Genomic DNA, 27,043 nt, shown 5'->3' with positions numbered 1-27,043 from the left:
AACAAATCTTGTAGTGATCCCTAGAAAACACAACATGCAAGACCATAGTTTAGCAATGTTTGCCAACACCTGAAAATTACCCTTCCAACCTAACCATTAGTACACTGCTGAAGTTAGGCACAAACTTGCAATTCCAGATAATTTGAAGAATTGGCAAATATTTTCTAATGATAAACAGATAAATAACTTTTTAATTTCAGAAGAAGAGTTTACCAATAACAATATAGATTCTGATACATCAATAGATCCTAACACTAATGATGAGATAGAAATAAATGAGATAGAAGGTGATGAAATAGATAGACTCAACCCAACTAACTTTACAAAATTAGATGTAGATAACTTGGAGCAAATTGAGATTGATGAAATAATCAGTGAAGAAAATGAAGTAATTAATCTCAAAGATAACTTCTTACCAAAGGGATTAACCCCTCTGGAAGATTTATTCGATTCAAATGATGTTTCTAGGAAACCTAAAATGGAACCTTCAAGATCTGATATAGAGGAATGTAATATAAACACCAATGAAAATCCTAAATTGATCAAACTTTCAAAATCATTACCCCTACTGAAAAAAGTGAAATACATTGAGTTGTTGAAAGAATTTCAGGATGTCTTTGCTTGGAGTTATGAGGACCTCAAATCCTATGACACCAACATCATCCAGCACACAATTCCTATTAAAGAAAATCAAAAGCCTTTCAAACAAAAACTTAGGAGGATTAATAATGTCTTATTACCTGCAATTGAAAAAGAAATTCAAAGGATGTATGATGCCAAAAAAATTGCACCAACCAGATTTTCTGACTGGGTCTCAAACTTGGTGCCAACTAGAAAGAAAACTAGTGAGATCAGACTCTATGTGGATCTCAGAAACCTCAACAAAGTGTCACTAAAAGACAATTACCCTCTCCCCAAAATGGACCACATTTTATAGAGAGTAGTTGGATCAACCAGAATCTCATTGTTGGATGGGTTTTTTGGTTACAACCAAATCTTGGTTCATCCTGATGACCAACCCTAAACTGTCTATACTACTCCTTGGGGCACATTTACGTATGTGAAAATGCCTTTTGGGCTAGTGAATGCATGAGCCACATTCTAGAGGGCTATGGATATAGCCTTTACAAAAGGAATTCATGATTTCTTTGTGATATATCTAGATGATATTACTGTATTTTCAAAATCTAACAATCAACATTTGGATCATCTAAGACAAGTTTCTATGAAATGCAGGAAATTTGGAATCTCCTTGAACCCCAAAAAGTCCCTGTTTGGGTTAGAATAAAGAAAGTTGTTAGGTCACATAATTTCAAAAAATGGTATAAGAATAGACCCTGCTAGAATAGAAGCCATCTTGCAAATAAGACACCCTAGGAACATTAGAGAGTTACAAGCTTTTTTAGGAAAAAATAATTTTCTTAGAAGATTTATATCTAATATAGCATAATTAATTAGATCACTAAACAATATGCTGAAAAATGATTCCACCATAAAATGGACTATTGAGGCTAAAAAATCCTTTGAAGACATTAAAATAGCCTTGAATAAAACACTTGTGTTAATCAATCCTAAATTTGAGAGAGATTTCATCTTGTTTTCCTTTGCTTTTGAGCACACAATTGTTGCAGTTATATTGCAGAAAAATGACCAGGGCTATGAACAACCCATTGCTTTCTTCAGCAAAGCCCTAAGAGATGCCCCCTTGAAATATAACATAATGGAAAAACAAGCATTGGATTTAGTCAAAGCCATTAAGGATTTTAGGGTATAAAGCTTATATTCTCATATAGTAGCCTACGTTCCCAATTTAGTAGTTAAAGACACCCTAACTCAGGATGGTCCTGATGGAAAGAGGGGAAAGTGGATTGCTACTATTTTAGAGTATGATATAGAAATCAAACCTACTAAGTTAATCAAGGGCCAAGGCTTAGCCAAACTCATGGCTGAATCAAATTGTCAGGCCTTGGATATAAACTTTATTGCAGCAATAGATAATGAAGAAGATATGGAAACTCCACTAATCAGCCAGGCCTTTACTGAATCACCTTGGTATGCTGATATTATTTATGTTTTACTGAATTTACGAGCTCCTCCTGAATTATCTAGGACTAAAAGTAGGTTCTTAAAGATGAAATCTCTGAAATTTTGTATATTAGACAATGCTCTATTTTGGAGAGATCATGAAGGCATTCTTCTCAATTGCTTATTAAAAGAAGAATTTGATAATGTTTTGAAATAATTTCATGCAGGTGACTGTGGAGGACACCTTTACTGGAAGACCACTGCAGATAAAATCCTTATAGTTGGTTTCTACTGGCCTACCTTGTTTGCTGATGACAAAAAATATGTGACCTCCTGTCACAAATGCAAAATTTTTGAGGGGAAGAAAAATCTCTTACCTTTACCCCTCAAGTCAATCTTTACAGAGATACCTTTTTAATAGTGGGGTTTAGACTTCATTGGTGAAATTCACCCACCCTCATCTGCCCAGCACAAATTGATCCTCACCGCCACAGACTACTTCACAAAATGGATAGAGGCCATACCTTCAAGGCAAGCCACAGACACTGTTATCATAACCTTGCTTGAAACCAATATTCTATCAAGATTTGGATGTCCAACTAAGCTCATTATTGATAATGTAGCAGCCTTGTTACACTAAAAAATGTCACCATGGCTATTTACAGTTGGTATGGCTCTATCAACAGTCATACCACCCTCTTAAGCAAGTCTTATGCCTCTGCTATGCATGTCAAGCTCCAAGAAGAGAGAAAGTCTTTATAAATGTGTTTATCTCTGGGTACGCAGGTTCTCTCAACCTTGCCTGCGGGTACGCACCTAATGTTCATGATGTCTGCGTCCAAAGACGCTCTGTATCTAAAGGGGCAGGTGCGTCCCCCTGAAAAGGTCAAAATGCGCAAGTTTCATCTTCAAAAAGTTACTTGTGGTCATTTCTAGAGCATTCTAGAAGGTTGTTCGACGTGTATGAAGCGCCTCCAGATGGTTCATGTACCCCTATCAAAGAGGAACTTATCCCATCAATAAGGGAGCTATCCCACCCAAAGAGGGGATTATCCCATTGATGGTGGACCTGAATAACTTCCTTTTGAGCACTATAAATACAGGCATTGGGCCAGAGGGAGGGAGGCTGAAAGCTAAACATTCCTAAGGGTAAATGCTGCTGGAATTGGGACCTCTTTGTGAGAACTTGTGAGGAGAGATTGTCATCTTTACTTGTTTCCATTGGGAGGAGGGTGAGCTTTGTCAAAGTAAAGGAAGACTCTTGTGGACCCTGGAAGGAGCTTGCACAACACCAAGGCTCAGGTTGTAATGGTTCCTTTTGTTACCTTTAATGCAAATTAGTCCATTCTTCTCAATAACTTGTTGTTTATGAGTTGTTTCATGTACTCCTTGGTCTACATGTTGAATATGCTTTGTTTTATGTTATAATCAGGTGCTATTTAATGGTTTGACTGTTGGTGATTGCAGGTTTTGGAGAAAAGGAGGAGCTCATCTAGATCAACAAAGCTTGGACTTCTACAATAGCGTTTGGACAAAGGTAAGAGCCACGTACTTGATTTCTCATATAATAATGCATGTTTAGAGAAGGATAGCTCTACTTTGTTTTGTTTGTCATTAGAATGTCTTAGACTTCTAGGAAGGTCGGTTGTGTCCGCACTATTGACTGATTCCGTGTGACAAAATGGCGACTCCACTGGGGAATTCCGAGTTGAATTTAGCAAATATTTCCCATACCATTGCCATTGACATTTCAGTAAAAACTGGAACTATTGAGAACATTCATATAGGTGCCTCATGTACAGACGATGAAATTCAAAGTTACAAGGCCCTATTCCAAGAGTTCCGCGACGTGTTTGCCTGGTCTTACGAGGAGATGCCAGGAATTGATCCCTCCATTGTTGTTCATGAGATTAAGACTTACCCGGACGCTAAACCCGTTCGGCAACGTCTGCGTCAGATACACCCTAGGAAAGTGGTTGCGATTAAGGCAGAAGTTGAGAAGCTGTTGAAAGCAGGTTTCATTTATCCGATCCCGTTAACGGATTGGGTTTCGAATATTGTTCCGGTCAACAAGAAACAAGGAACAATAAGAATTTGTATCGATTATAGGGATATAAATCGTGCTTGTCCAAAAGACAACTATCCCACGCCCTATATCGATCAAATCATTGATGATTGTGCCGGCAGTGAAATATTTTCCTTCATGGACGGTTTTTCCGGATACAACCAAATCAATATTCTACCTGCCGATCAACCAAAAACGGCTTTCATTTGCCCTTGGGGGACGTTTGCTTACTGCAAATTACCTTTTGGACTTAAGAACGCCGGAGCCACTTTCCAACGGGCAATGTCTTACGCGTTTCACGACATCAAACACATTGTGCAACCGTATCTCGATGATTTGCCTGCTCACTCTTTACGTCGAGCTGATCACCCTGTTCACTTACGAGCTATTTTCATGAGGTGTCGGCATTATCGAATTCGTTTGAATCCACACAAATGTGTCTTCTGCATAGAAGTGGGACGATTGCTAGGTTTCGTTGTTTCAAAAGCCGGTATCTGTGTCGATCCCTCGAAGGTAGAAGCTATCGTCAAATTGCCTCCTCCTTCGAGTTTACGCCAACTCCAAAGTTTGCAAGGGAAAGCAAACTTTTTACGTCGATTCATTCCTAACTACGCCGAGATTACAAAGGGTTTCACCCGGTTGTTGAAACAAAATGTTCAATTCTTTTGGGATGAGATAGCTCAGAAATCTTTTGATGCGCTCAAGCACGCGTTAACCCATGCACCGTTGCTGCATCCTCCCAACTACAATCAGGATTACCTTTTATATCTCGCCGCCTCCCACTCCACCATCGGAATGGTTTTAGTTCAGGAAGATGAACTCGGAACGGAACATGTGATATATTATCTTAGTCGGACCTTAAATCCAACCGAGTTAAAATACTCACATGTGGAAAAGTTGGCTCTGGCAGCCGTTCAAGCTGTTCAGCGTTTTCGTCACTACATTCTTCTCCGCAAAACTATAGTGATTTCGGATTGCAACCCTATGACCTATATTTTGACAAAACAATTGCTAGGGGGCAAGTACTCCAAATGGATCGTTATCCTGCAGGAGTTCGATTTGGAGTTCGAGAAGTCCAAGTCTAAGAAATCCTTAGTTTTCGCTGAGTTGATGTGTGATTTCCCGTATACTGATACAGAGACTGTGGCAGAGGAGCCCATTGCGGACGAATCTTTGTTTCTTATCAGTACTTTAGATCCGTGGTACGGGGATATAATCATCTATCTCCAAACCCAAACCTTTCGGCCTGAAGCTTCAAAGTCGGAACGTCGAAAAATTCGGTTTCAATCCCAGCAATACAAGATTATTGGAGATACACTTTATCGCAAGGGGGCAGACTTAGTTTTTCGACGTTGTTTAACTCACGAAGAGGCTGAGAGGGTTTTGAATGACTGTCACTCTGGAGCATGTGGTGGTCATATGTCTGGGTATGCCACAGCTCAGAAGGTGTTGCACGCTGGCTATTTCTGGCCGTCCATGTTTAAAGATTGTATCATTGCGGTCCGGAAATGCCACAACTGTCAAGTGTTTGATCGCAAGATGCGCGCACCACCTGCTCCTCTCCACCCTATAATTGTCGTTGGTCCATTCGCCAAATGGGGTATCGACTTTATTACTTGTAACCCTCACTCGGCCGGGGGGCATGCGTATATCATCCTCGTGGTTGATTATTTTACTAAATGGGCCGAGGCGATGCCTACATTCGACGCAAGCGGAAAAACAGCTGCAGTTTTCGTATTCAATCATATTATAACTAGGTTTGGTGTCCCACAAGCAATCATTACTGACCATGGGAGTCATTTTCGAAACATCATGATGACTGAGCTTACAAGCCAGCTTGGTTTGCGCCACGACAGTTCTACTCCTTATTATCCACAAGCCAACGGCTTGGTTGAATCTATCAACAAGGTTCTAGTCATCATGATTCGACGGATCATTGGTATCCATCGGTCGAATTGGCACAACATGTTATTTTCGGCGCTATGGGCATACCGAACCTCAGTGAAAACTTCAACAGGGTTCACTCCTTTCCAGCTAGTTTATGGCTTGGAAGCTGTGTTACCCATTGAATGCGAAATCCCATCACTTCAAATGGCTGTCGAATTACTCCCAGCCACTTCTGAAGAGGAGAAACGTTTGTTATACTTAGCCAAATTAGATGAGACTCGACGTGAAGCTACTTTAGCAATCGAGACTCACGCAAAGCGAATGAAAGCTCAGTATGATAAGAATGTGACCCCTCGCAGTTTTTCGGAAGGAGACCTAGTGCTATTATATGATCAAGCTAACGATAAGCTAGGTGCTGGAAAATTCGTCCCTATGTGGCATGGGCCCTACATTGTAAAGCGAAAGCTAGCAAAAGGGGCCTATTAGCTAGTAGATTTTGATGGGGACTCTTTGGGCAAACCCAGAAATGGGCTTTACCTAAAGAGGTACTATGCTTAAATGGTGGGTATGGAGAATTTTTAGTTAGGTTAGATTTACTTTTCTAGCTAGTATGTTTGTTAGTTTAGTCAGTGTGCTTAGTTTAGAAGAGTGTGTTTTTCGTCGTTATTCTGGCTTATCTTGGTTTTGCTTTTGATATTGCAGATGTCGACGCCTCTCCAAACGTACATTGGATTTGCTGATGGTGCTTGTCGTAGTACACGGAATATCTCTTCCGCAGCTTGGGTTATCTATTCGCCCTCTGACGAGTTAGTTTCTATGCATGGGGTAAGCCTCGGTCAAACAACAAACAACATTGCAGAATACAGTGTAGTGATTGAATTATTATCTGAGTCTATTTCGTTTGGGATTCGGAGTTTGATAGTGAGGTTGGATTCTGAACTCGTTGTATTACAGCTTAATAGAGTTTATGCCATTAGAAATCCTGTGTTATTAAGATTGTTTTTGAGGGTGCGTCTCTTGGAACGTGAATTTGATTACATTGAATATCAACATATTCCAAGGTCTTTAAATACATTAGCAGATGCAATGGCATCTCGAATGTTAAATAGACATTTGTAAACAATCATAAATGCAAATTTATAAACATTTCATCATACATGTTAAACAAAATAAGCCGGTAATAATGATATATATATATATATAGATAGGAGTGTGTCAAAAAATATACATCGCCTTCGATCATAGGTTTAAAACACCTTATGATCGGTAAAATGATAGGTACAAAAAGTCAAAATGTCACATGTGACTACAAAAGGTGACCATCCAGTCACTGGTGATGCTCTCTGTAAGACACTACTGCCCGGGCCACCTTACATAAAAAACTCCTAATAGGCCCCGGGACCGCGACTACATAGCGCTGCAGTCTGATAGGAATGTCGTCTATGGTCGTCTCCGGTATGCCTACCGTGAGACGCTCTAGGTCATGCTCCAACTCGACTAGCATCTCTGCGGCCGCATCCTGTGGGGCCGGTGGCGGTGCAGGTGGGTGTCTCCTCTCGAATGCCCGGAGATTGGCTGGACGCCGTGGGCCTACATCTGCATTTTAAACATTTTTTACTGTCAGTTTAAGGCGATATATATAAAAAACAAAAAAAAAATACATAACTTAAAAAACTTGTGAAAAATAAAGTACCTCTGTCATCCCATTGTTCTCCCTGTGGAAGAACCATGTCCGGATCATTTCGAAAATCTACTCCGGCATACGGAAAGTCCTGAATCGCAAACACCTGGTCCTCTAACCAGTGAAAATAACTATCAGTGAATCGAACAACTGCCGCACCCTCGTCAGGATGCCGGGCCATCACCGTAACCCATCGTATCAGCTTTGGCTCCCGAGGACCCAAGATATCAACAGTGAGATGCTGAGGGATCAGCATCGGAACTCTCTCTAAGGCAAAGCTCACAACTAGAGGCCCATATCCAAAGGTCTTTAGTTGTTCGTTCTTCGCCCTAGTCAGTTGGCCCTTCAAGTTGGCCGACACAGCATCGCACCAGTTGAAGATGGTGCCTTGGAGACAGTCAATTGCCATCCGCATTTGGGACCCAGTGGCAATATGTAAAGTGGCTGAGCCGCAAATCCTGGTCACGGTGAAAGCTAAGACCATGAGTTCACGCCGAGAGATGTATTTGATCTCTATGCCTTTCGCATGGCGTTGATTGGGTATGCACCAATCTGCTCGGAGACTATCAAGGGATTGGCCACCCGGCCTAGTCCCGGCTAGATTGAGTTGCTCGCCTCTATTCGGCAAGCCAGTGAGAAAGTAGATGTCGGAGGGCTCTATCTCGAGCTGTTGCTCTCCGATGTAAAAGCATTGTTCATTAACGTTCCATCTCTCGACCAGCCACTCCAAGAATCTCACCTGAGCCCTCATGCCAGGTATGGCCCAGTATTTGTATAATCCACATGCTCTTAGGGCATCGATGGAAGGTTGGTGATTGATTGCAGCTTCATCAACCTCCTCGTGCTCTCTTTCTCTCCAATCCAGCATGGTAAATGCCCTACACATGAACAAACAGGCATTAGAGTTAATTTTAGGAATTTTAAATGGTTAAATTGGGAGTTTGGGGTTTCAAATTCCGCGTTTTACGGAGGACGCACCCCGCGTTTGGCACACAGAGCACCGAGACGCAGGTGGCCTGAAGGTAGCCTGCGTCCCCTGACCTTTTTCCTGTGTAGGAAAAAGTCGAGGGACGCAGGTCAGCCTTTAGAGCACCTGCGTACCCCGCGGAGTGGTTTTCAAAACCTAAAACCCCCCAAAAATCAAAACTGAAACCTAAAATGAAATTCTAAACGGATGAAATTGACAAGGAGGATGTTGTGAAATACCTGAAAGAGACGGCGTTCGATTCTGACGGTCGGATTCTCCGCAATGACCACGGGAAGTTTCTTGCAAAAAGCCCTTTTCTCAACCTCAACAGTAAAATGGTAAAAAGTCTTTTTATAGGTTTTTTGGATAAATGAATGCTAGGTTTGTTTATTTTTCACCATGAAAGGATGTTTTTCAATGAATTTTTGCCTATCTTAAACAGGTATGAGTAATGTGTCGTTTTTGTGCAGGACGAAGGGATTTAGAGGGAAAATGTCGTTTTTCACGGACAAAAATATCAGAGTCATCTTTTAAGCCCTTTTCTGACTCCTAAAAAATGAAAAGATTGCCGAGCGTTTCTTTTACACTCGTTAAAACGGAATTAAAAGACGGTCCCCTTATAGCTCTTTTCTGACCGTAAAATCAGGAAAAGGTTGTCGAGTTTTTGTCGTTTCAAACTCGATACTGGAAATAAAACGACGTGTCCTTGATCGCTTTTTACTTTTTAGGTCAGTGGCACTAATCATGAAAGTACTCCTTGGTCGCAAGATCAAGCGGTTCCCCCAGGTATTATTTTATACTTTTTCGGGCTTGAGGGACACAAACTTACGAAAAAGTTCACCGTGGAGTCTCCTTTAGTTTTTTCAGACTCTCTAAAAATGAAAAACGCCGAGTTTCTCCTATACTGGGCTCGTTAAACATTTTACAGTAAAGGACCTGTTCAATTACAAACAGGAACGAACCACTCCTTCCTAGAGTTCGAATCAAAACTAGGTTGGACTCATCTGAAGGATGAGCTTATAATCAAGCATATGTTATCCTCCTCAAGCTTGTTAAAAATAAAGAGGTACTTGCCAGAAATGGTGGGGGAAAAGAGAGAAGAATGAACCTATTTGTTATCCTTTATTACAGAAGAACCTTATCACCACTCTTGGACACGACACTTTTCATTCACCTGGGTTGGGAAATCTTTTACCTCACAGTTGACCAAACCACTTTGAAAATCTTCAAATCGGGTTTCAGGGATTAACTTTGAGTCGTTTATCACCAAGCCATCTGTCGTGTCGTTATGTGTTCAAGAGGTCTGCAAACAAAACTTTCATCTGCAAAATACTTGTCATCCGTTTGACCATCCCTGAGTCAGTCCTTACAGCAACATTTCTTCAACTTGATCAATGATTTCGTGTTGTGGGCTTGCCTGCAACGAGTCGCTTTCTATCGACATCAGCACATTATCTAGAGAGATGACTTAGAAATCGTCAGTACCTTGAAGTCTGCATGCATCAACGACAGGTTTCTCGCCTTTGACGTCAGTTTACATCATTGACTTTCGATCAAGGGATTCCGTGAAATGTTCGACATCAACTCATTCATTCACATCTCATGGATTGTACTGGGTGCTTTGAGAACCATTGACATTACTGGTGGTCTCTCTCACGCTTGTTAACGGTTTACATCATCGACCGGTAATCAAGTGGTTTCTACCATGCTCGACATCAACTCATTTATTCGCATGGATAGGATCGTACCAATTCGAGAAGTAGAAATGAAGACCCTGGATCTAGTTTCCACCATCCAGGCTGCGAGGAGTTTTGTATTCATTATCTAAGTAGACTAATCATAAACAGATGGATGCGCCCATACTGTGTCTACAAAAGTCTATGATTATGATGTATTGCAAGATCATTCCTGTATCAGAGTAGTTAGTCTGTTAGTTAAAGTTTTTATCTGAGTATGGGAATGCCTACCTTAGTGATGATATAATCTTATACATGTATTTTGTGTTGAAAATTGCAGGTTCCGACCAGGCTCTCCACGAGATAATCCTTGAAATGATAAAGCGCTTCACCCTTCCTAGATTTTATGAGACCCTAATCTACTACAGGCTTCGCACTTTAGGGGGCAATCTGTGACACTAAAAAATGTCACCATGGCTATTTACAGTTGGTATGGCTCTATCAACAGTCATACCACCCTCTTAAGCAAGTCTTATGCCTCTGCTATGCATGTCAAGCTCCAAGAAGAGAGAAAGTCTTTATAAATGTGTTTATCTCTGGGTACGCAGGTTCTCTCAACCTTGCCTGCGGGTACGCACCTAATGTTCATGATGTCTGTGTCCAAAGACGCTCTGTATCTAAAGGGGCAGGTGCGTCCCCCTGAAAAGGTCAAAATGTGCAAGTTTCATCTTCAAAAAGTTACTTGTGGTCATTTCTAGAGCATTCTAGAAGGTTGTTCGACGTGTATGAAGCGCCTCCAGATGGTTCATGTACCCCTATCAAAGAGGAACTTATCCCATCAATAAGGGAGCTATCCCACCCAAAGAGGGGATTATCCCATTGATGGTGGACCTAAATAACTTCCTTTTGAGCACTATAAATACATGCATTGGGCCAGAGGGAGGGAGGCTGAAAGCTAAACATTCCTAAGGGTAAATGCTGCTGGAATTGGGACCTCTTTGTGAGAACTTGTGAGGAGAGATTGTCATCTTTACTTGTTTCCATTGGGAGGAGGGTGAGCTTTGTCAAAGTAAAGGAAGACTCTTGTGGACCCTGGAAGGAGCTTGCACAACACCAAGGCTCAGGTTGTAATGGTTCCTTTTGTTACCTTTAATGCAAATTAGTCCATTCTTCTCAATAACTTGTTGTTTATGAGTTGTTTCATGTACTCCTTGGTCTACATGTTGAATATGCTTTGTTTTATGTTATAATCAGGTGCTATTTAATGGTTTGACTGTTGGTGATTGCAGGTTTTGGAGAAAAGGAGGAGCTCATCTAGATCAACAAAGCTTGGACTTCTACAACAACGTTTGGACAAAGGTAAGAGCCACGTACTTGATTTCTCATATAATAATGCATGTTTAGAGAAGGATAGCTCTACTTTGTTTTGTTTGTCATTAGAATGTCTTAGACTTCTAGGAAGGTCGGTTGTGTCCGCACTATTGACTGATTCCGTGTGACAAGCCTTTAAATCCAAAAGAATGATAGATTTCTGCAATAAGTAGCATATCACCCTAGGCCATTCTACAGCCTATTAGCCTCAAGGTAATGGACTGGCAGAATCCTCAAACAAAATCCTAGTAAACATCATCAAGAAGTTACTAGAGAACAATAAGAAAACTTGGAATAAAAAGCTAGTCATTGCCTTATGGGCAGACAGATTGACTACTAAGAAATCAGTTGGTACTTCTCCCTATCAACTAGTTTATGGGATGGAAGCTATCTTTCCATCCTCTTTGGGAGTACCAGTAATGAAAATACTTCAAGAATTGTAGATTGAACCAAATAGTATCCAAAGAAGAAACAGCCAAACTCTTCATCTACAATAAACTAGAGAAGAGGTCTATGTCAGGTCTCAAGTTGTGCAGGAAAAGATTAAAAATATTTTTGATAGAAGAACCAAGGCTAAAGATTTCTATATTGGTGACAAGGTGCTCAAGTGGGATTCAAGGAGGGAAGACAAAGGCAAACATGGGAAATTTGATTTCCTATGGAAAGGTCCCTATGTCATTTATGCTTAGAGGGGAAATAATGCCTTCTTCTTGAGAGAAATTAATGGTACAGATGCAAAAGCTGGGCCAATGAATGATCAAATGTTAAAACATTACTTTGAACCAAGTTACTAATTTTCATTTCCCATTTGTACATACTTTATTTACAAAGTCTAGTTTGGATTGGATAGTAATCTTTGAAGTTGAAGCCCGAAGAGAAGGCCCTAAGATTTAAAAGATTTACTGTCATAAGTATCAATAATGCAGATTCACAGGACACTTTGCAAGGTAACATTAACAACAATTCAAAGGCTACTAATCTTCAGTAGTTCTTGACATCTTTTGAGAAGATGACATCTCCAAGTGGATCCATTGTTAGGTTCCTATACCAATAGGAATCATAATTTTGAATGACTAAGGTTAAGCCTTGTAATATTGTACGTACCTTTGCTTTCTGCAAATGTTTTCCATATTAAAAAATTTAAAAAATGTAAAGAGGGTATGTCCTAAAAGAAATATTAAAGGACAAAAAGAAAAAGAGAAGGTCAAAAAATGAAAATATATGAATCCCAAAAGTAAAAAGAGACCATGAAAGTGTGCAAGTCTAAATACCACTGCTATTTACTTTTATGCATAATAATGATTGTGTGCAGCTTGTTATTCATGCCACAGTCCATGGTAATCAAACTATTTAATCTTGGTTATTTCATGCTTTTAATTTTATGTTTATAGTTAGAGAATAAAATCTGACCAAACAATTTAATCTTGGAAGATCATTAGATAGGTAGAGAAAATAAAAGGACCTCATCAGTTTAATCTGAGCCCTTGGATGATATAAGGTTAGAATTAAATAGATTACTTTCCAAAAAGAAAAATGGTTGACAAGGGTTTGCTAGTCTAAATGCACCCAAATAAAATGAAGAAAAGATGGTAGGGTAAGTAAATGGGTAAGTAGAAAAAAGGTTGCTAAAGTGTAAAGTTTATTTGATCAAAAACACATGCATCATGCTTAGACACATATTTCTATATGTATGATCAACTATGGAAGCAAAAACAAAGGTTTGCAAGTTAAAAGTGATTAACTCCCCCTCATTCATTTTTCCCCTTACTCGCTAATTTCCTATCCACAAATATATTCTAGCACTTTAAATCCTTCAAGTCAAAGAGGCTTAGAGCATTTCTTTGACTTTTGGTGGGACCAGACCCTTGGCTTAATGACTTATGGACATCAAGTATTGGAATCCCCTTCATGAAATTCATTTCCCCCTCATTACCCTAATAAAACCCCTTTTCCTAAGGATAAACTTCATTTACCTAGGAAAAGTGAAAACCCCCATGTAAATCCTATTTCATTCAAAAACCCACAAAAAGTACTTTATCATAAGTATGAAATGTATGGGAATAAAATGTGCAAATATTACATTTTACATTATGCTAAGGATATACCCACTCTGCCAATTTCATATTAATTTTTAATTTTATTATATAAAACCCATAATACCTTTTCCCTTATATTAATTAAATCCCCTATGTAATACCCCAACCCTTAGTTTTAATAAAAACTATACAATTCACCCCATATCCCGACAAAATCAATTAATCCCGTCATTAAGCCCTGCCCGATCATTTTAACCCGTCATTAACCTATAAATTAATCCCATACCGTTGAAGTTTAAAGCACTGCCCCCCCCAAAACCCTTGCTTTTACCATCCCCGTCATCCGACGGGACGCCCAATGGCCAATCATTACCCGCCCAATAAAGTGTTTTTCCCTAGCTCCCCGGCTGGAGTAAATCAGGTGACCCCTCCCAAATATCACCTGACCCTCATAAGTGGTGTGATGGCCTAGGAAACCACCTCCCCGCTCAACCCGATAAACCACCCACTATTCATTCATAAAATTTGCCACTAAAAAGTGACCGTTGCTCCATAAAAAGGTTGGGAAGCCCTTTTTTGTCTTTTTTCGCTCATTTTCTTTAAGAACCTCTACCAACCAATGCAACACCTATAAACTTGCAAACTACCAGTTAACCCCATTCCAATCCTCAAAGAAGCTACATAGACCACCTATAAAGCTCTCAGAGCCCTTTCAACCTTCTGCCATTGTCCAGAACACTAGTTTGGAGTCAATTCACCTAAACTCCAGGTATTTGTGAACAAATTACCATTCACCCTTCAAATTTGAAAACGTTATGTACTTAAAGGTATTTTAATTAAGTAAAAATAATTGGAATTACTTTGAATTCAAACTGCATACCCAGACCCTTCTCCAAACTGCCAATTTTCGTCAAAAACCTCTAATACAACCCTACACAGTCAAATTCAAATCCACAAGAACTGAATTATGGCTACCCCTGTCACCATGGATGTCTGACCCATCACAACTCCCCATCTGGACCTAGACCACCTTCCCCTGGTGGACAAGGATTTCCAAATCAGAGATACCAGTGCATATGAGGTCCTGCTCAAACTTCATTGTTTGAGTAGGGACAGATACCTGAACCATTCAGATGACATTGGTCTTTGGGAATCTAATTTTCCCAAATACCAATTTCCCCAAGTACATATCTTTCCTGAAATTGTCCATATGTGCCATGCATGTTACATTCCCAGCCAGAGAGTTGTAATGTCCCCTGACCAAAAAGTCATGTTCACCATCACAGCTGAATCAATCAAAGAGATGTTGCAACTCCAACCAAGACCAAACTTGACCCCACTCTCAATTGGAGACTTGTTAGACTAGTACACCAAGTTAAGTCCCTCTAGACTGGCCCAATTATTTCAAGATTTCATTGTAGAAGAGCAACATATTCCTAAAATTCCCCCCCATATGTTTTTGCCATGTTCTTTGAAAGGGGTAAACAAATCATTACCATGATATCATGTATTCCAGGCTGCACCACTGATGAATTTATTAATGAAGTTATCCTGGCCTTCATGTCCATTTACACCCTAGGAAAGCCTCCTGCTACTGTGTATGATTATGCCCAATTCATAGCTGAAAGAATGCATGAACAGTTCACCATAATGCACAATGAGTATTTAAATACTCATATATTCTCTACCATATGTTCCTATACTATCAGAGAGACAGATTTCCTTTCACTCTTCAGAAGCTGCACACCAGAGGACAGCCAGGTCTGTCATATTTTGGACCCCACTCTTCCATGAATTTCAATCACCATATACCTATACAGATTTCATTGATTCTTTTGTTCATCTAGTCATGACCATGCTGACAGGAAGCCCTCCACCCAGAATAAGTCAAGAGATCAAAAGGGTGTTTTAGTTGTCTAAAAAAAGCAAAGTGGGAGATTGGTACCTTTACCAAAATCACATAAAGATAAGAATCTATGGTTCTTAGCTGCACCATATAAACTACCCAAATACCTCCCCATGAGGTTATTTTATCTAGACTACTATAGACAGATAATGAACTTTGACGAGCTTGATTTTGTCTCAGCCAAGAAAAGATCTCAATTCAAAGTCAAAAACTAGGTAGGCATCTTCATTTGCAACTCTAGAGAAGCAGGGCAGGAAGTAAATAAGATTCTACAACAAATGAAGTTCCAAAGCAGTTTCATATGGAGATATGACCCCTAGGGGTTTATGACTAAACTTAGACAAAAGGTCAAATTGGGGCCTTACATTCATCATCCCATACCAGAGATAGAAAGATATGCAAATCAGTATGAATGGGTGGAAAATACTCTTGTAGACAGGGATAGCACAAAGGTAGATGTAGAGAATACCTTGATTGACTTAGAAAGACAACTTGATGAGAGCTCGTTTCTGCAGGTACCTAAACAGCTAGAAAGAACCATGAGCACCCCTCCTATCATGCAGACTCCTTAGAATGAGGAAAAGAACCCCAAAAGGACCAGAGAGGAACCCTCAAGTTTAGGAATGGGCACATCAAATATACAATATGAGACCAGTCAGAGCAAAAGGCATAGGCTAAATCCTATTTCAGAGCAGGAAGACATGGAAGGCTCAGTAGAAATAATTGATATTGAGCTGGACAGAAGTAAAGGCGTAGCTCCATATGAGGAAACACAGGGACCATCCGCATCACAGACCCAAATTTTGGAAAGGCAACTAAGTGTAGAAGTATCCTCATTCAGTAGCCCTGCTGATAAAGATAAGGATATAAAAGATAGATATAAAGAGATCAAGATGAGAAATGAAAAATGAAGGCCCAAACTTATGCTTAGTATCTCAAACTCACACCTACCAATCAGACTAGGTTGATGTCAACTTTCGATATCAAAGAGGGAAAAATATAGATGTCCTTCATAAAACCAATTGCACAATAGCCAAGGACATCAGCAGATTACAAGAGAATTGATTTTGAAGTGTTGGCAAAGGATATTCATCCCATAGACCATATTGAGTTTCATAAATAGGCTGGAGAGATGATTTACTCCACCCTCACAGGTAAAGCCATAGCTGCTCATCAGTTGCAAAATTCATTGAGAAATATCTCAGCGCAATATCAGTTAGAGAAGGCCTCCTCACAGGCCAAAGACACTAGAATTAAGTCTTTGGAAGACTTAGTGATTGAATTGGGACATGATCCCAAAGACATTAAAGCCACTGAGCAACTGATTAAGAAAAATAACGATGACATTACAACACTTAAAAAACAATTGAAGATACATCAGCTACAACATCCCCAAACATTGGAAGTTTTGGAGAACCAGACTAGACATGAAGAATTGATGGACCTAGTCCTGAAACTCAATGATCAATTAAGGGAAACAAAGAAGGAATTGGACACTTTAATCCAATTGAAGTACACTGATATTGCCACTACCTAAGTGGATGCCATCCCAACAGTCTCAACAGCCGTTCCTTCTACATTGGCAGCCTCATTGGCTCCCACAGCTCCTATGCCTACAACACAACCAGTTTCAACAAAGTCTACATCAACAGTAGGTGCATTAGGTGAAGAAGTAGCAAATTTGGTCAGAGCCATGGAGGAAATGTCCATACAGGCTACAGAGATGAATAAGTTGAAGGAAAAGGTGACAAGCTTGGAAACATATTACAAGCTTGCCAAGGTCATGCACAAGGAAGAAGTGCAGAAAGCTGCCAGAATGAATAAAAGGTTAAAGGCCATGGAGAAAGATCTAACACTAAAAGAACCCCTTGGACAAGCCAAGGAACTATTGTGGGCCAATATCATTGACTCTGTCAATGATATTTGGCCATCCATTCAAGTGATTTTTGAACAGATAGATCTGATAAAGATAGCTACAGAAGCTGTCCAAAGAGTCAAGGAAGAATTAGGAGACATGCCTGAGGATGCAACTAGACTTATCCACTTCCTCAACAGTAAAAACAAGTATGAACTTTAGGAATTGGAAATAGAAGATAGGACCGAAACCATTTTGGAGGTGAGAAAGGTCCTTTCCAAGAGAAACTTAATGTTAAACTTGGAGGACAAGTGTCAAAATATGCAGGTAGCAGTTGATAGATTTATGGCCAAGTTTCAAATTTTGAGAGAGAAAGGGTTACCCAGTCCCTTGGTCATAAATGACAAGCTCATGACACAGCAGGATTACGACAACAAAATCAGAGAGCTAGCTAAAGAACAGGCTAGTACATCATCAATAAAGGCATTTCCAACAGGCAAGGTTCTTTACCAAACATTTGAAAACTTGTTTTTCCTCCAACATGAGGTAAAACACTTATTCATCACTAAGCCTACTTTTGCTAAGTACACCGAGGCAGATGAAATATATAGAAGGATGTTGAAAATCAAATTACTTGATGCTAAATGGTGGGAAAAATTCACTGATTTACTATAAGAAAATTCCAGTAAAAAGGTAAAAAGAAAGACAGCTAGATGAAAAGATAAAGATAGGTCAGCAGGGTCAAAGAGTATCAGATAAAAGCCTAAAGTGACTAAAGCCTCCAGCGTGAAAGTTCAAACAGCAAAGAGCATTAAGGGCTAAAACCAAACCATAAAGGCCAACAGTACCAAAATAAATGGGACAACATGAAACAATTCAATAATTGTCTCTATCTTCTTGCAAGAAGATATTTGTATTTCCTAGATTAAATTTCAGGTTAGTTTGAGATATTTCGTAATAATTTTTGTATAAATACATCACAATTCAAAGTATGTAGGGTGGATTCTTAGACATTTCTATAGACTTCTTGATCAAAAGACTGTAAAGCTATTGTATCATTCACTGAGCCAGCAAGATGGATTGATGAATAACGACAAGATATTTCATAGGATTCATGATCCAGGTTATCTTTTGTTTATAGATGCATGAAAAGAATTACATAAACAATTTGTAGCTTAACCAAAGAGAAACTTAAATGTGCACATGTGAGAAGAAGAAGAAGAAACACATAAGCATGACAAGAAGACAAGAAGGCTGATAACGGAGTTCGTCCCTCCTAGACTACGTCTCCGAGCCTTGCTCGATCAATGGGGAGGCCTTCATTCATTAAAAATGGCATCAAAAGAAGTTACATTCATCAATTTACAAAATGGAGCATTATACCTCCATGCTAAAAAGTGCCCGAAAATTGGAGAGCTTTGTTGCAGAAATTGACACCACCAATGGATTCCTGTCGGCGAGAGTTATAAAATCCATATAGAACTTGCCTAATTCTGAGTCTAGACCAAAATCACCCTCCTGCAAAAATTCTGCTCAGGCAAGGTTCCACCACCTTGTCTCGAAATTCGTGCCGTTGATCTCTCCGGGCGCTCTGGCTGAATAAAATGTTTTTTTATAATATCGCTGGCAGATATTTCAAAAAATTTGTTATGGCCTATTGGTTAAAGTTTACTGTTAGGATGGTAAGGTCCGGTGGTCAAACCCCGTCCTCCCTTCCATATATGTCGTTTCTTGTTTTGCATCCCAACCGTATGGTTTTAATAGTACACCATATATATATATATTTTAACTGTTTTCGGGTAACAGGCCCGCCGTTTGGGCGGCCCGCACCCATCCCCACACACCTCTTTTCTAACCTTTGGATCCGTATGATTGATTGGGTGGCGGGACCACATGCGTGGCCGCCTACCCATATTTCGTGCCCACTTCAAAATTGGCTGCGGTGGTAACTATAACCCGAATTAACTTATGGGTTGGTAGTTATATGGTTGCACGGTGTGGTGTCTAATATATATATGGTCCATAACCAAATTATAATCTATAGGTTTGACTCCACCAATGTGGGTTGGATTAACCATATACCATATATATAGTTTTGTTTCATATGTCTTAATCCCAACAACTTTTCCACATGGGCTGTCAATACGTTAGTTGATATATATATATATTTATATATTGTTTGGTTTATATCCATGCCATGCGTAAACGGTTGGATTAAAGTTTTGTTTATAATTCGTTGATTTGTTTTAACCACACCATATATGGTTTGCTTTGTAATATATTCTATAACCATATAATATATATTAACTTTTTTTGGATTTATGAATTTTTTTAATTGTTTTATATAGTTATTTTAATAACTATATAAAAACAATTTTTGTTATATGGTTTCTAATCCAAAAATGATTTTTGTTGCTTGTGCAGGTTTAGGAGGCCATTGGAGGGATGCCAAGTGTCAAGCTGCCATGTGGGTCCCACGTGCTGACTGGGATGCCATGTGGTGCACTGTGGGCCCCATTTTTCCCCTGCCATACCAAACTTTGAAGAGCTCTATCTTTTGCATACGAGCTCAGATTGACGAACCGTTCACGCCATCGCGATCAGGAAGACGAGCCCTCTTAACTGATGCCATCAACTTCTCCTTTCTGCCATTTTGAATTTCGAGCCTTTATCCATCCCCTTGGTGTCTCGAGATCCTCCTGGATCAATTCATGTGTTGAGCGAAGTGCAGACAAGTATTTTCTCATGTTGTTGTTATCTTTCTTAAAGTTTTTCCACAATCTTTAATGTATTTCTGAATCTAAATGCTATAACTGGAACAATATCTCAGAATTTGTTTAATTACACTCTGTTTTAACGTTTATGCATTTGAATGTTTTCTACTGATATCTAAGTTAAGGAATTCTTAATTGCTCCTTAGTTTAGGTTGTTTCTTGCTAATCCATATCAAAGGATTCTTAAGTTCCCTTTGCTTTCGATTACCCTCTATTCCTCGTTTATATCTCGGTCTTAGAATTCTTAATTTCTCTCTTACCCTAATTAAAATCATTTCACCCTACTGTTCCAAAGACCTGCACTTTACTCTGCTAGCTTTCCCTTTAGTGAGTTGATCCAGTTCTGCTGCCCTTTTGTTGACTCCATAGCCCAATGGTCTGAAGATGTCATTCTATCCATCTGTTTCAAGGATTCCACCATCCAATCTTCAATACAAATCAAAAACCCCCCTGAACATTCATAACTAGCCTGAAATCCTAGCAAACAAAGCTAAATCATATAGAGAGAGCCCTCTCTGAGCCATAGGTTGACTAGAGCCTATGGTCCAAAGTTGGTTTGTGGTTACCTCGGTCATTTTCTTTCTTCTAATAACTTCTAGAGAGATCTCTGAGTGATAACATAAGTCTTGTGTGATATTTTGTTGGTGCATGTGCAAGGTTTTTTATTGTGATAGCTAAGAGTGGTATCTTCATATTAGATCATATTTATCGGCATCGATTCCAACACCCACCATTAACTTGCGAGGGATCTAGGTAATAGATTGAAAACCCTCTTTTAAGAGTATCATGTATGAACATTATAGATGCATTGAATGTGTGCAATTTGATTGTCTATGTTATTGATCATTGCATATTATGTTACACACACCACTTTGGGAAAGTTATAAGGAAATTGTTGGGCGAAAAGTAGCTTGTTAACTCAAGTGAAATTCTCCCGTAACAATACCCTCCTTTTAGTTCATCAAAAGATTTCATTTTGGGTCTGTTTCACACCCAAAGCACTTATCAAGTGTGCCTTCTGTATTTTTGGTTACATTTTGTTTGTAATTTAAGGGGGCTTGACCTGAGTTCGGAGTGTACTGCACACCAACAAAACCCTCAACCACTGGCCCTTTCAACAACGACCTGCAAGCATATCACAGTCTCACCCAAAGTGGTTATGGGAGGTTGCAGAACTAGGTTTCTGTAGCCAGAGGGATATGCGCACTATGGTGCCTGTGTGTTCACTTATGTCTTATATCTATCTACAACTTCGCATACATGAATAACTTTGCACTGATGATTAACTTCACAGATTGGTACTTAATGCATAAACATATCAGAGAACAATATAACATATATTCTTCCGTGTAATTCAATAAAAAGCATGCATAACGATATCAATAACAATAGATAATGTACACAGAGAGATACATAATACTTCGCTAAAACTTCTTCTTTATTAATAAGGATCTTTGATACATACACTTCTCTGACCTACGCACCTAGCTGCAGGTGGTTTGCACACTCAGTTGCAAACTCTTCAAGGCCTCCGTGCACTTAGCTGTGGAGCCTTGCCCAAAACACAGACTCGGAAAATATGATCAATTATGGATTCTATCTATGTGTTTTTATTCTACCTTTGACAAAGTATTACATCTTCTTTATATAGGCTTCCTTAATACAAAACCATGGTCCACATCCCATGGATTCGACAAAACAATGGACTAATACCCGAAACCCGTTACAAAATAAGGGACTTTTGACCCACCCTAAAGCCCCTAAACATTGCGTAATGAATAAAACTTCGATAGCTCTACGCGCTCCACTCCTCAAAATGTGGAGTCTTTGACCAAAACTTGGACCAAGTTGGGCTACGCCGAACAGGCCCCCAACACTCACTCAGGGCTCGTCTTGAGTTACTCAGCTGCATTTCCCCTGATTTTCCTAGAAATTTTGTTGTAGATTGCATTATACTGTTGGATTGTCTCTGCCATTTGTTTCTTCTCTTAATGCACCTCCTCTAGCGATGCTTCTGTGGTTGGGCCAGTAGCCTTCTACAGTATTTCTGCCTCCCTTTTCTTCAACTCTTTGATCCTTTCGTCCACTGCCTCAGAAATTTTGAGGGCGTCATCCTGCCACAGATGAGTCCTCTCTTGCAAAATTTTCTCCTTCCTCCGAAGATCATCTATCTTCTTTTGGAGGTTCTTTCCTTCAGTAATACTGGCGAGCTTCTGCAAGACTGGTAGGGTCTTTACAACTGTCAAGATCTCATTGCGTTGCTTCTGCTTCACTTGTAATTTCTCCTCGATCATTTGGATGCTTGGATCCTCCTGCAATGAGGTCCAAATCTGCATTGTTTCATACAATAATTTCCCACAATTCGCCACTGTATCGAAGATTCCTTTCAATGCTACCTTTAAGTCTTTCTGCTTGTGCTCCCACACTTCTAGTGGCATGGTTGGATGCATCCTTATTTACATCTCTCATATCTACACTTCATACTTGAATTTTATTTTTGTCAGTGTATTCTTTGATTCCTTGATTGTGAAGGTGAGCTTCACGACCTTCTCTGCTAGTGGTTCCTCCTCACCGACCTTCACGTCTAGGACTATGCTAAAACTATCTTTAATGGCTTTTCCAATTGTTCAGTTGTCACTAACATGCATCATCTCTTTGCTTAGCCACCTACTCTGGCTCCTTATTTAGTGCAACTTTCTCCTTTTCCACCTGCATCATCAACACCGAGGTTCGTTGTTCCCGCTCCTGCAGCTTGGTTGTTAAACTTTGATGGAATTCGTGTAGCACTTGAATGGGCAGCACGACAATATTTATGTTGACGGTCTTCCATGATTTGGCTCATTCTTTGTCCTCTAGTTTGTAGAACTATAGTGCCCCAGTTAGCACCTGCAAAATTCTAATGCCGAATTGTGTTTCTATTCTTCGCTCTACCTGCGGTGGCTGAGTTATTTGTTCTAGTTGTTTTTCTATTTGCGGCAACGCCTTCAGTTCCGTGATGCCTTGTTGTTCCTCATCCAAGATCGATCTATAGTGATCATCAATTCTATCCCAGGTCTTTGCTATGATCTCCTGGACCTTCTCTCTGGTCTCATCGATGTCCCCATTAGTGAGGACAAGCGATTTTGTGCCCTTGGACTTATTTGCTTTCTACTTTTTCCTCTTTCCTGTCGCAGTTTTTGTGTCTCTCCTTCTAACAATAAAAGGTGATTCATATGATACTCCTACATCACTGAGGGGTTCCTCATGCTATTGCTCTATTTCCTTTGTTTCTATCTCTACATCCTTTCCACTTATACCTCCATCCTGTGGGGTACGCTTCTTTGTTCCAACTGCTCCATCGGGTGGAGTCATCCATTCTTCTGGCCATTATTGTATTACTGCAAGAAAATCATCTTTGGTTACTAAGTATGGCAATGGGTGTCATGTCCTAGTGGGGTCCTTCATTGCCTTCAAATAGGCTCTGTGGAAGTCTGCTTTGAAATCTACAATGTAACAATATTGCTTATATAAGCTAGGTGACAACCTTTTATGTTGATTCACCACCATGTGTAGATCCATTGCCATCACCACAAATAAAATCCTATTCTTTGTTGTGCACGTCAGCTCCTTAGTAAACCAGAGGGAAGCATACCTCACTGCCTCACAAACATCCACCTTGACAGATGGAAACTGCGAGTCTTTTGGTTCTTTCCATGCAATTAGCAAGATGAGGATTATCAGCCAAGTGTAGTGGAATGCCTTCCCCTCTTCATGTGCTTCCTTGCAATTTGTCAAAAATTCCTTGCATAGATAGGCAGCCCAATTAAATTGGACCCCTACGCTGCACTACACAACCAAAGATACTACAGTTGCAGACACCTCATTGGCCCTGCACTTCCTCATTATCTTACCTACCAAAATGTGTGCAGCGAAATAGACTCATTCGTCATCGATGGAATTGTTATCATATCCCCAGAACTTCTTCACCAATCCGAACTTTTACTTCACCATTTGTGCCATCTCCTTGTCCTTATTTTTTCCCACAAATTATTCTACGAGGTATTTTCCTTGATGAGGCAATGTTGTGATTTTTCTGATTAACATCTCATCGATTGAGATCCTCATCTCTAACCATATGCGTCCATCATATACCAGTGTGAGGAGTTGTCGCACAAAAATTGTATTGGATGTTCTTCAACCGAAGTGTGGCACACTTAGCATATTTAAGAGGCCTGCTCTCTGCAATCATGTAGCCCACTAGAATGGCTCCATCCTCGTGACTCCAATTTATGGGTACCAAACCTGCTTCAAATATCTACTTGGTTAAAATTGCGGGTATTTTCTCCGATTGTTAAAGTTCCAATCTTCTAGCTTCAACTCCAGAATATTCCCTAACGCTTCACCATCAAGTGGCACTTCCTTCGGCCTCAATGGAGTGTACGTGGAAAAATTTCTCTCCTTTAGTTCCTTAACTAGCTCGGCGTTCGGTTTTCTTGGTGGCATGTAAGGTGGGAGCACATCGAGAATCTCTTCATCCTCTGTTTCCATCCGGTGAAATTCAACCTCCTCTTCACTATTATTAATTTTTTGAGGCACCTTCTGCTGCATCGACTTCTTTCCTTTCTGCATAGGCTTCTTCCCCTTATCTTCTTTGTTCTTTGTGTGGACTTCCTTCTGTGTTTTCTTTCTCGGGGATGTTCTGAGTTCCATCCTAGAGATGTCAGTGGGTCTCTTCTCCTGCTTCTTCTACGGTTGTGGTTCTTGTGGGTACCTACTTTCTCGGTGACCTCTGGCACCTTGGGGACATGGGTACCTTCACTTCTTGTGCCTCCATAATACCCTCTAATCCTCTTTCTGAAAATATTTTAACAAGTTCCTCAAAGCTCTCCTTTGACATGTAGTAGTTGTCTTCTCTTCACACTTGGATGCAATTTCTCAACTTCTCTAGACAACAAAGTGTCAAATGTCACAAGGGATATGGTTTTTATAACGAATTTGAATTCTCACCCTCATGATTGATTCAATATTTTCTAATTTAGTGCAGGTATGGGGTTAGATACAACTATTTGTTCTTCATAAATTCTCTTCTCTCGTGCCCCTTAACAGAAATTTCCTTTCAACAGGAAATTTTTTCGTCTAACAGTTGTTGAGCAGTGGTTTTCATTAACGTCAACCCAAGTAGCACCAGGGGCTACCCCGATCTTGCATGGGAATTTTGACTTGACAACTTATTCGATTCTGAGTCAAGTATCTTCTAGATGGTTTCTACTTGTCGAGATGTTTCCGTTGATATATGGCATGCCACGTATTTCTTCATGGTTTGAGAATCTCATATCGTTGTCGTTAAAAGAATTCTTTGATATCTTAAGGGCACAACGGGGTATGGTCTCTTGTATCCCAAAAGAAATGATCTGGTCATCCAATCTTAAACAAATGCAAATTGGGTAGGAAGTGTTGATGATCGTAAGAGTACCAGTGGAGCAGCATTCTACCTAGGTGGTTGCCTTGTCTCATGGTTAAATAAAAAGCAGTCTTCAATCTTGTTATCCATAGTGGAAGCAAAATACATCGCAGCAGCAACTTGTTGTACTCAAGTTCTCTGGATGAAGCAAACATTGCAAGATCTTCAAGTTAAGTTTGATGAGTCTATTCCCATTTTCTGTGATAACACCAGTGCCATTAATATCTCCAAAAATCCTGTGATGCCTTCCAAAACAAAGCACATTTCGATCAAATATCATTTCGTGATCCGAACTTAAACAGGAATGCAACAACTTATAGATATAATCATAAATACAGAGATGCAGCAGAAAAACACTTCATTTCATTAATAGAAAAATATTGAACCATGCTTACAAACAGAATGGAAATACGATAGCTCGGGCAATCGTAGCTTATCTCTGAGAAGAGATGTGGTGGCTACATGCCTCTGAACTGTGTTACAATGAGGCCTAAAGGCCTATTTATTATTGAGAAATAATGGAAAACCTTAAACATCCAAAAACCTAACCATAGGAGATGAAGCACCAAAACTATGGGCCCTGTTTGGGTAAATGGGTACATCAACTTCCTAGGGTCGTAACTTTGGCATACGATCTCCGTTTGGATATCATAATACCTCGTTTCAAAGATATTGTAGAGAAGGTCGAAAAAAATTAGCAGGCAGATTTTGTATGTTTTTGGTCTCTCTTTTTTCCCTAAAACCGCCGTTTAGGGCCTCCAAACGACTCTTAAAGTTTAGGACCCGAAAAAATGCCAAAAATAGTAAACTGTGCAATAATTAGGGAAACCGAAAAATTGAAATAGAAGGTGTTGGGGGTCCAAGTGGAATAGGCAGGTGGCCACCAATATCCACCTGGATCATTCCTCCCCCATTGCGTTGAATGCCTCCATGAGATGGAGAAACTTCTGCTGAACTTGGTCCCTGGTGAGCCACTTGCCTTGGTGAAGGAGTTGGGCAACTTTGACAACTTGATATAGTTGGATCTTTAGTTGGCGAGTATTCTTGATCTATGTGTCCATGATCCGATCAGTGGTGGTCTGTTCCATGCTATATGGGTTTAGCTATGTTGGTGTGAGTTATTCTGCAACGTCGGATGTGTCCACCAATGGTGGAAGTATGGTCGAAGGTGGTCTACATTGATAATTGGGTACAGACCAAGGAACATTGGAATCCTAAGCTCGAAGGCATTGTCCCCTACAGCCTTGGTGATAGTGTATGGCCCATATCGTAGTGGACGAACCTTGTGGTGGGGTCCAATGAGGAGCTCCTTCTGCAAATGTAGCCAAACTTTCTCGCCCACCTGGAACTTGTATGACAC

General features: G+C 40.0%; 1 protein-coding gene across 1 annotated transcript in view; it reads right to left on the bottom strand.

Annotated features, from left to right (window-relative positions):
- Positions 1-20,101, bottom strand: part of LOC149173458 (uncharacterized) — an 87,961-nt gene extending 67,860 nt beyond the window's left edge. Inside the window, exons 1-2 of the mRNA XM_089426705.1 lie at positions 20,053-20,101; positions 7,352-7,573 (exon numbers count right to left, since the gene is read on the bottom strand). Of these exons, the coding sequence (XP_089282831.1) occupies positions 7,352-7,573; positions 20,053-20,101 (271 nt within the window). The remainder of the gene's footprint in view (positions 1-7,351; positions 7,574-20,052) is intronic.
- Positions 20,102-27,043: the final 6,942 nt, after the last annotated feature.

Source organism: Pinus tabuliformis, chromosome 4_2, assembly GCF_031772625.1.
Source record: "Pinus tabuliformis cultivar Carrire ecotype Pingquan chromosome 4_2, CPIR1, whole genome shotgun sequence".
NCBI classification, from domain to species: Eukaryota; Viridiplantae; Streptophyta; class Pinopsida; order Pinales; family Pinaceae; genus Pinus; species Pinus tabuliformis.
Note: the sequence above shows the minus strand (reverse complement) of the source record. Positions and strands in the feature narration are given on the sequence as shown.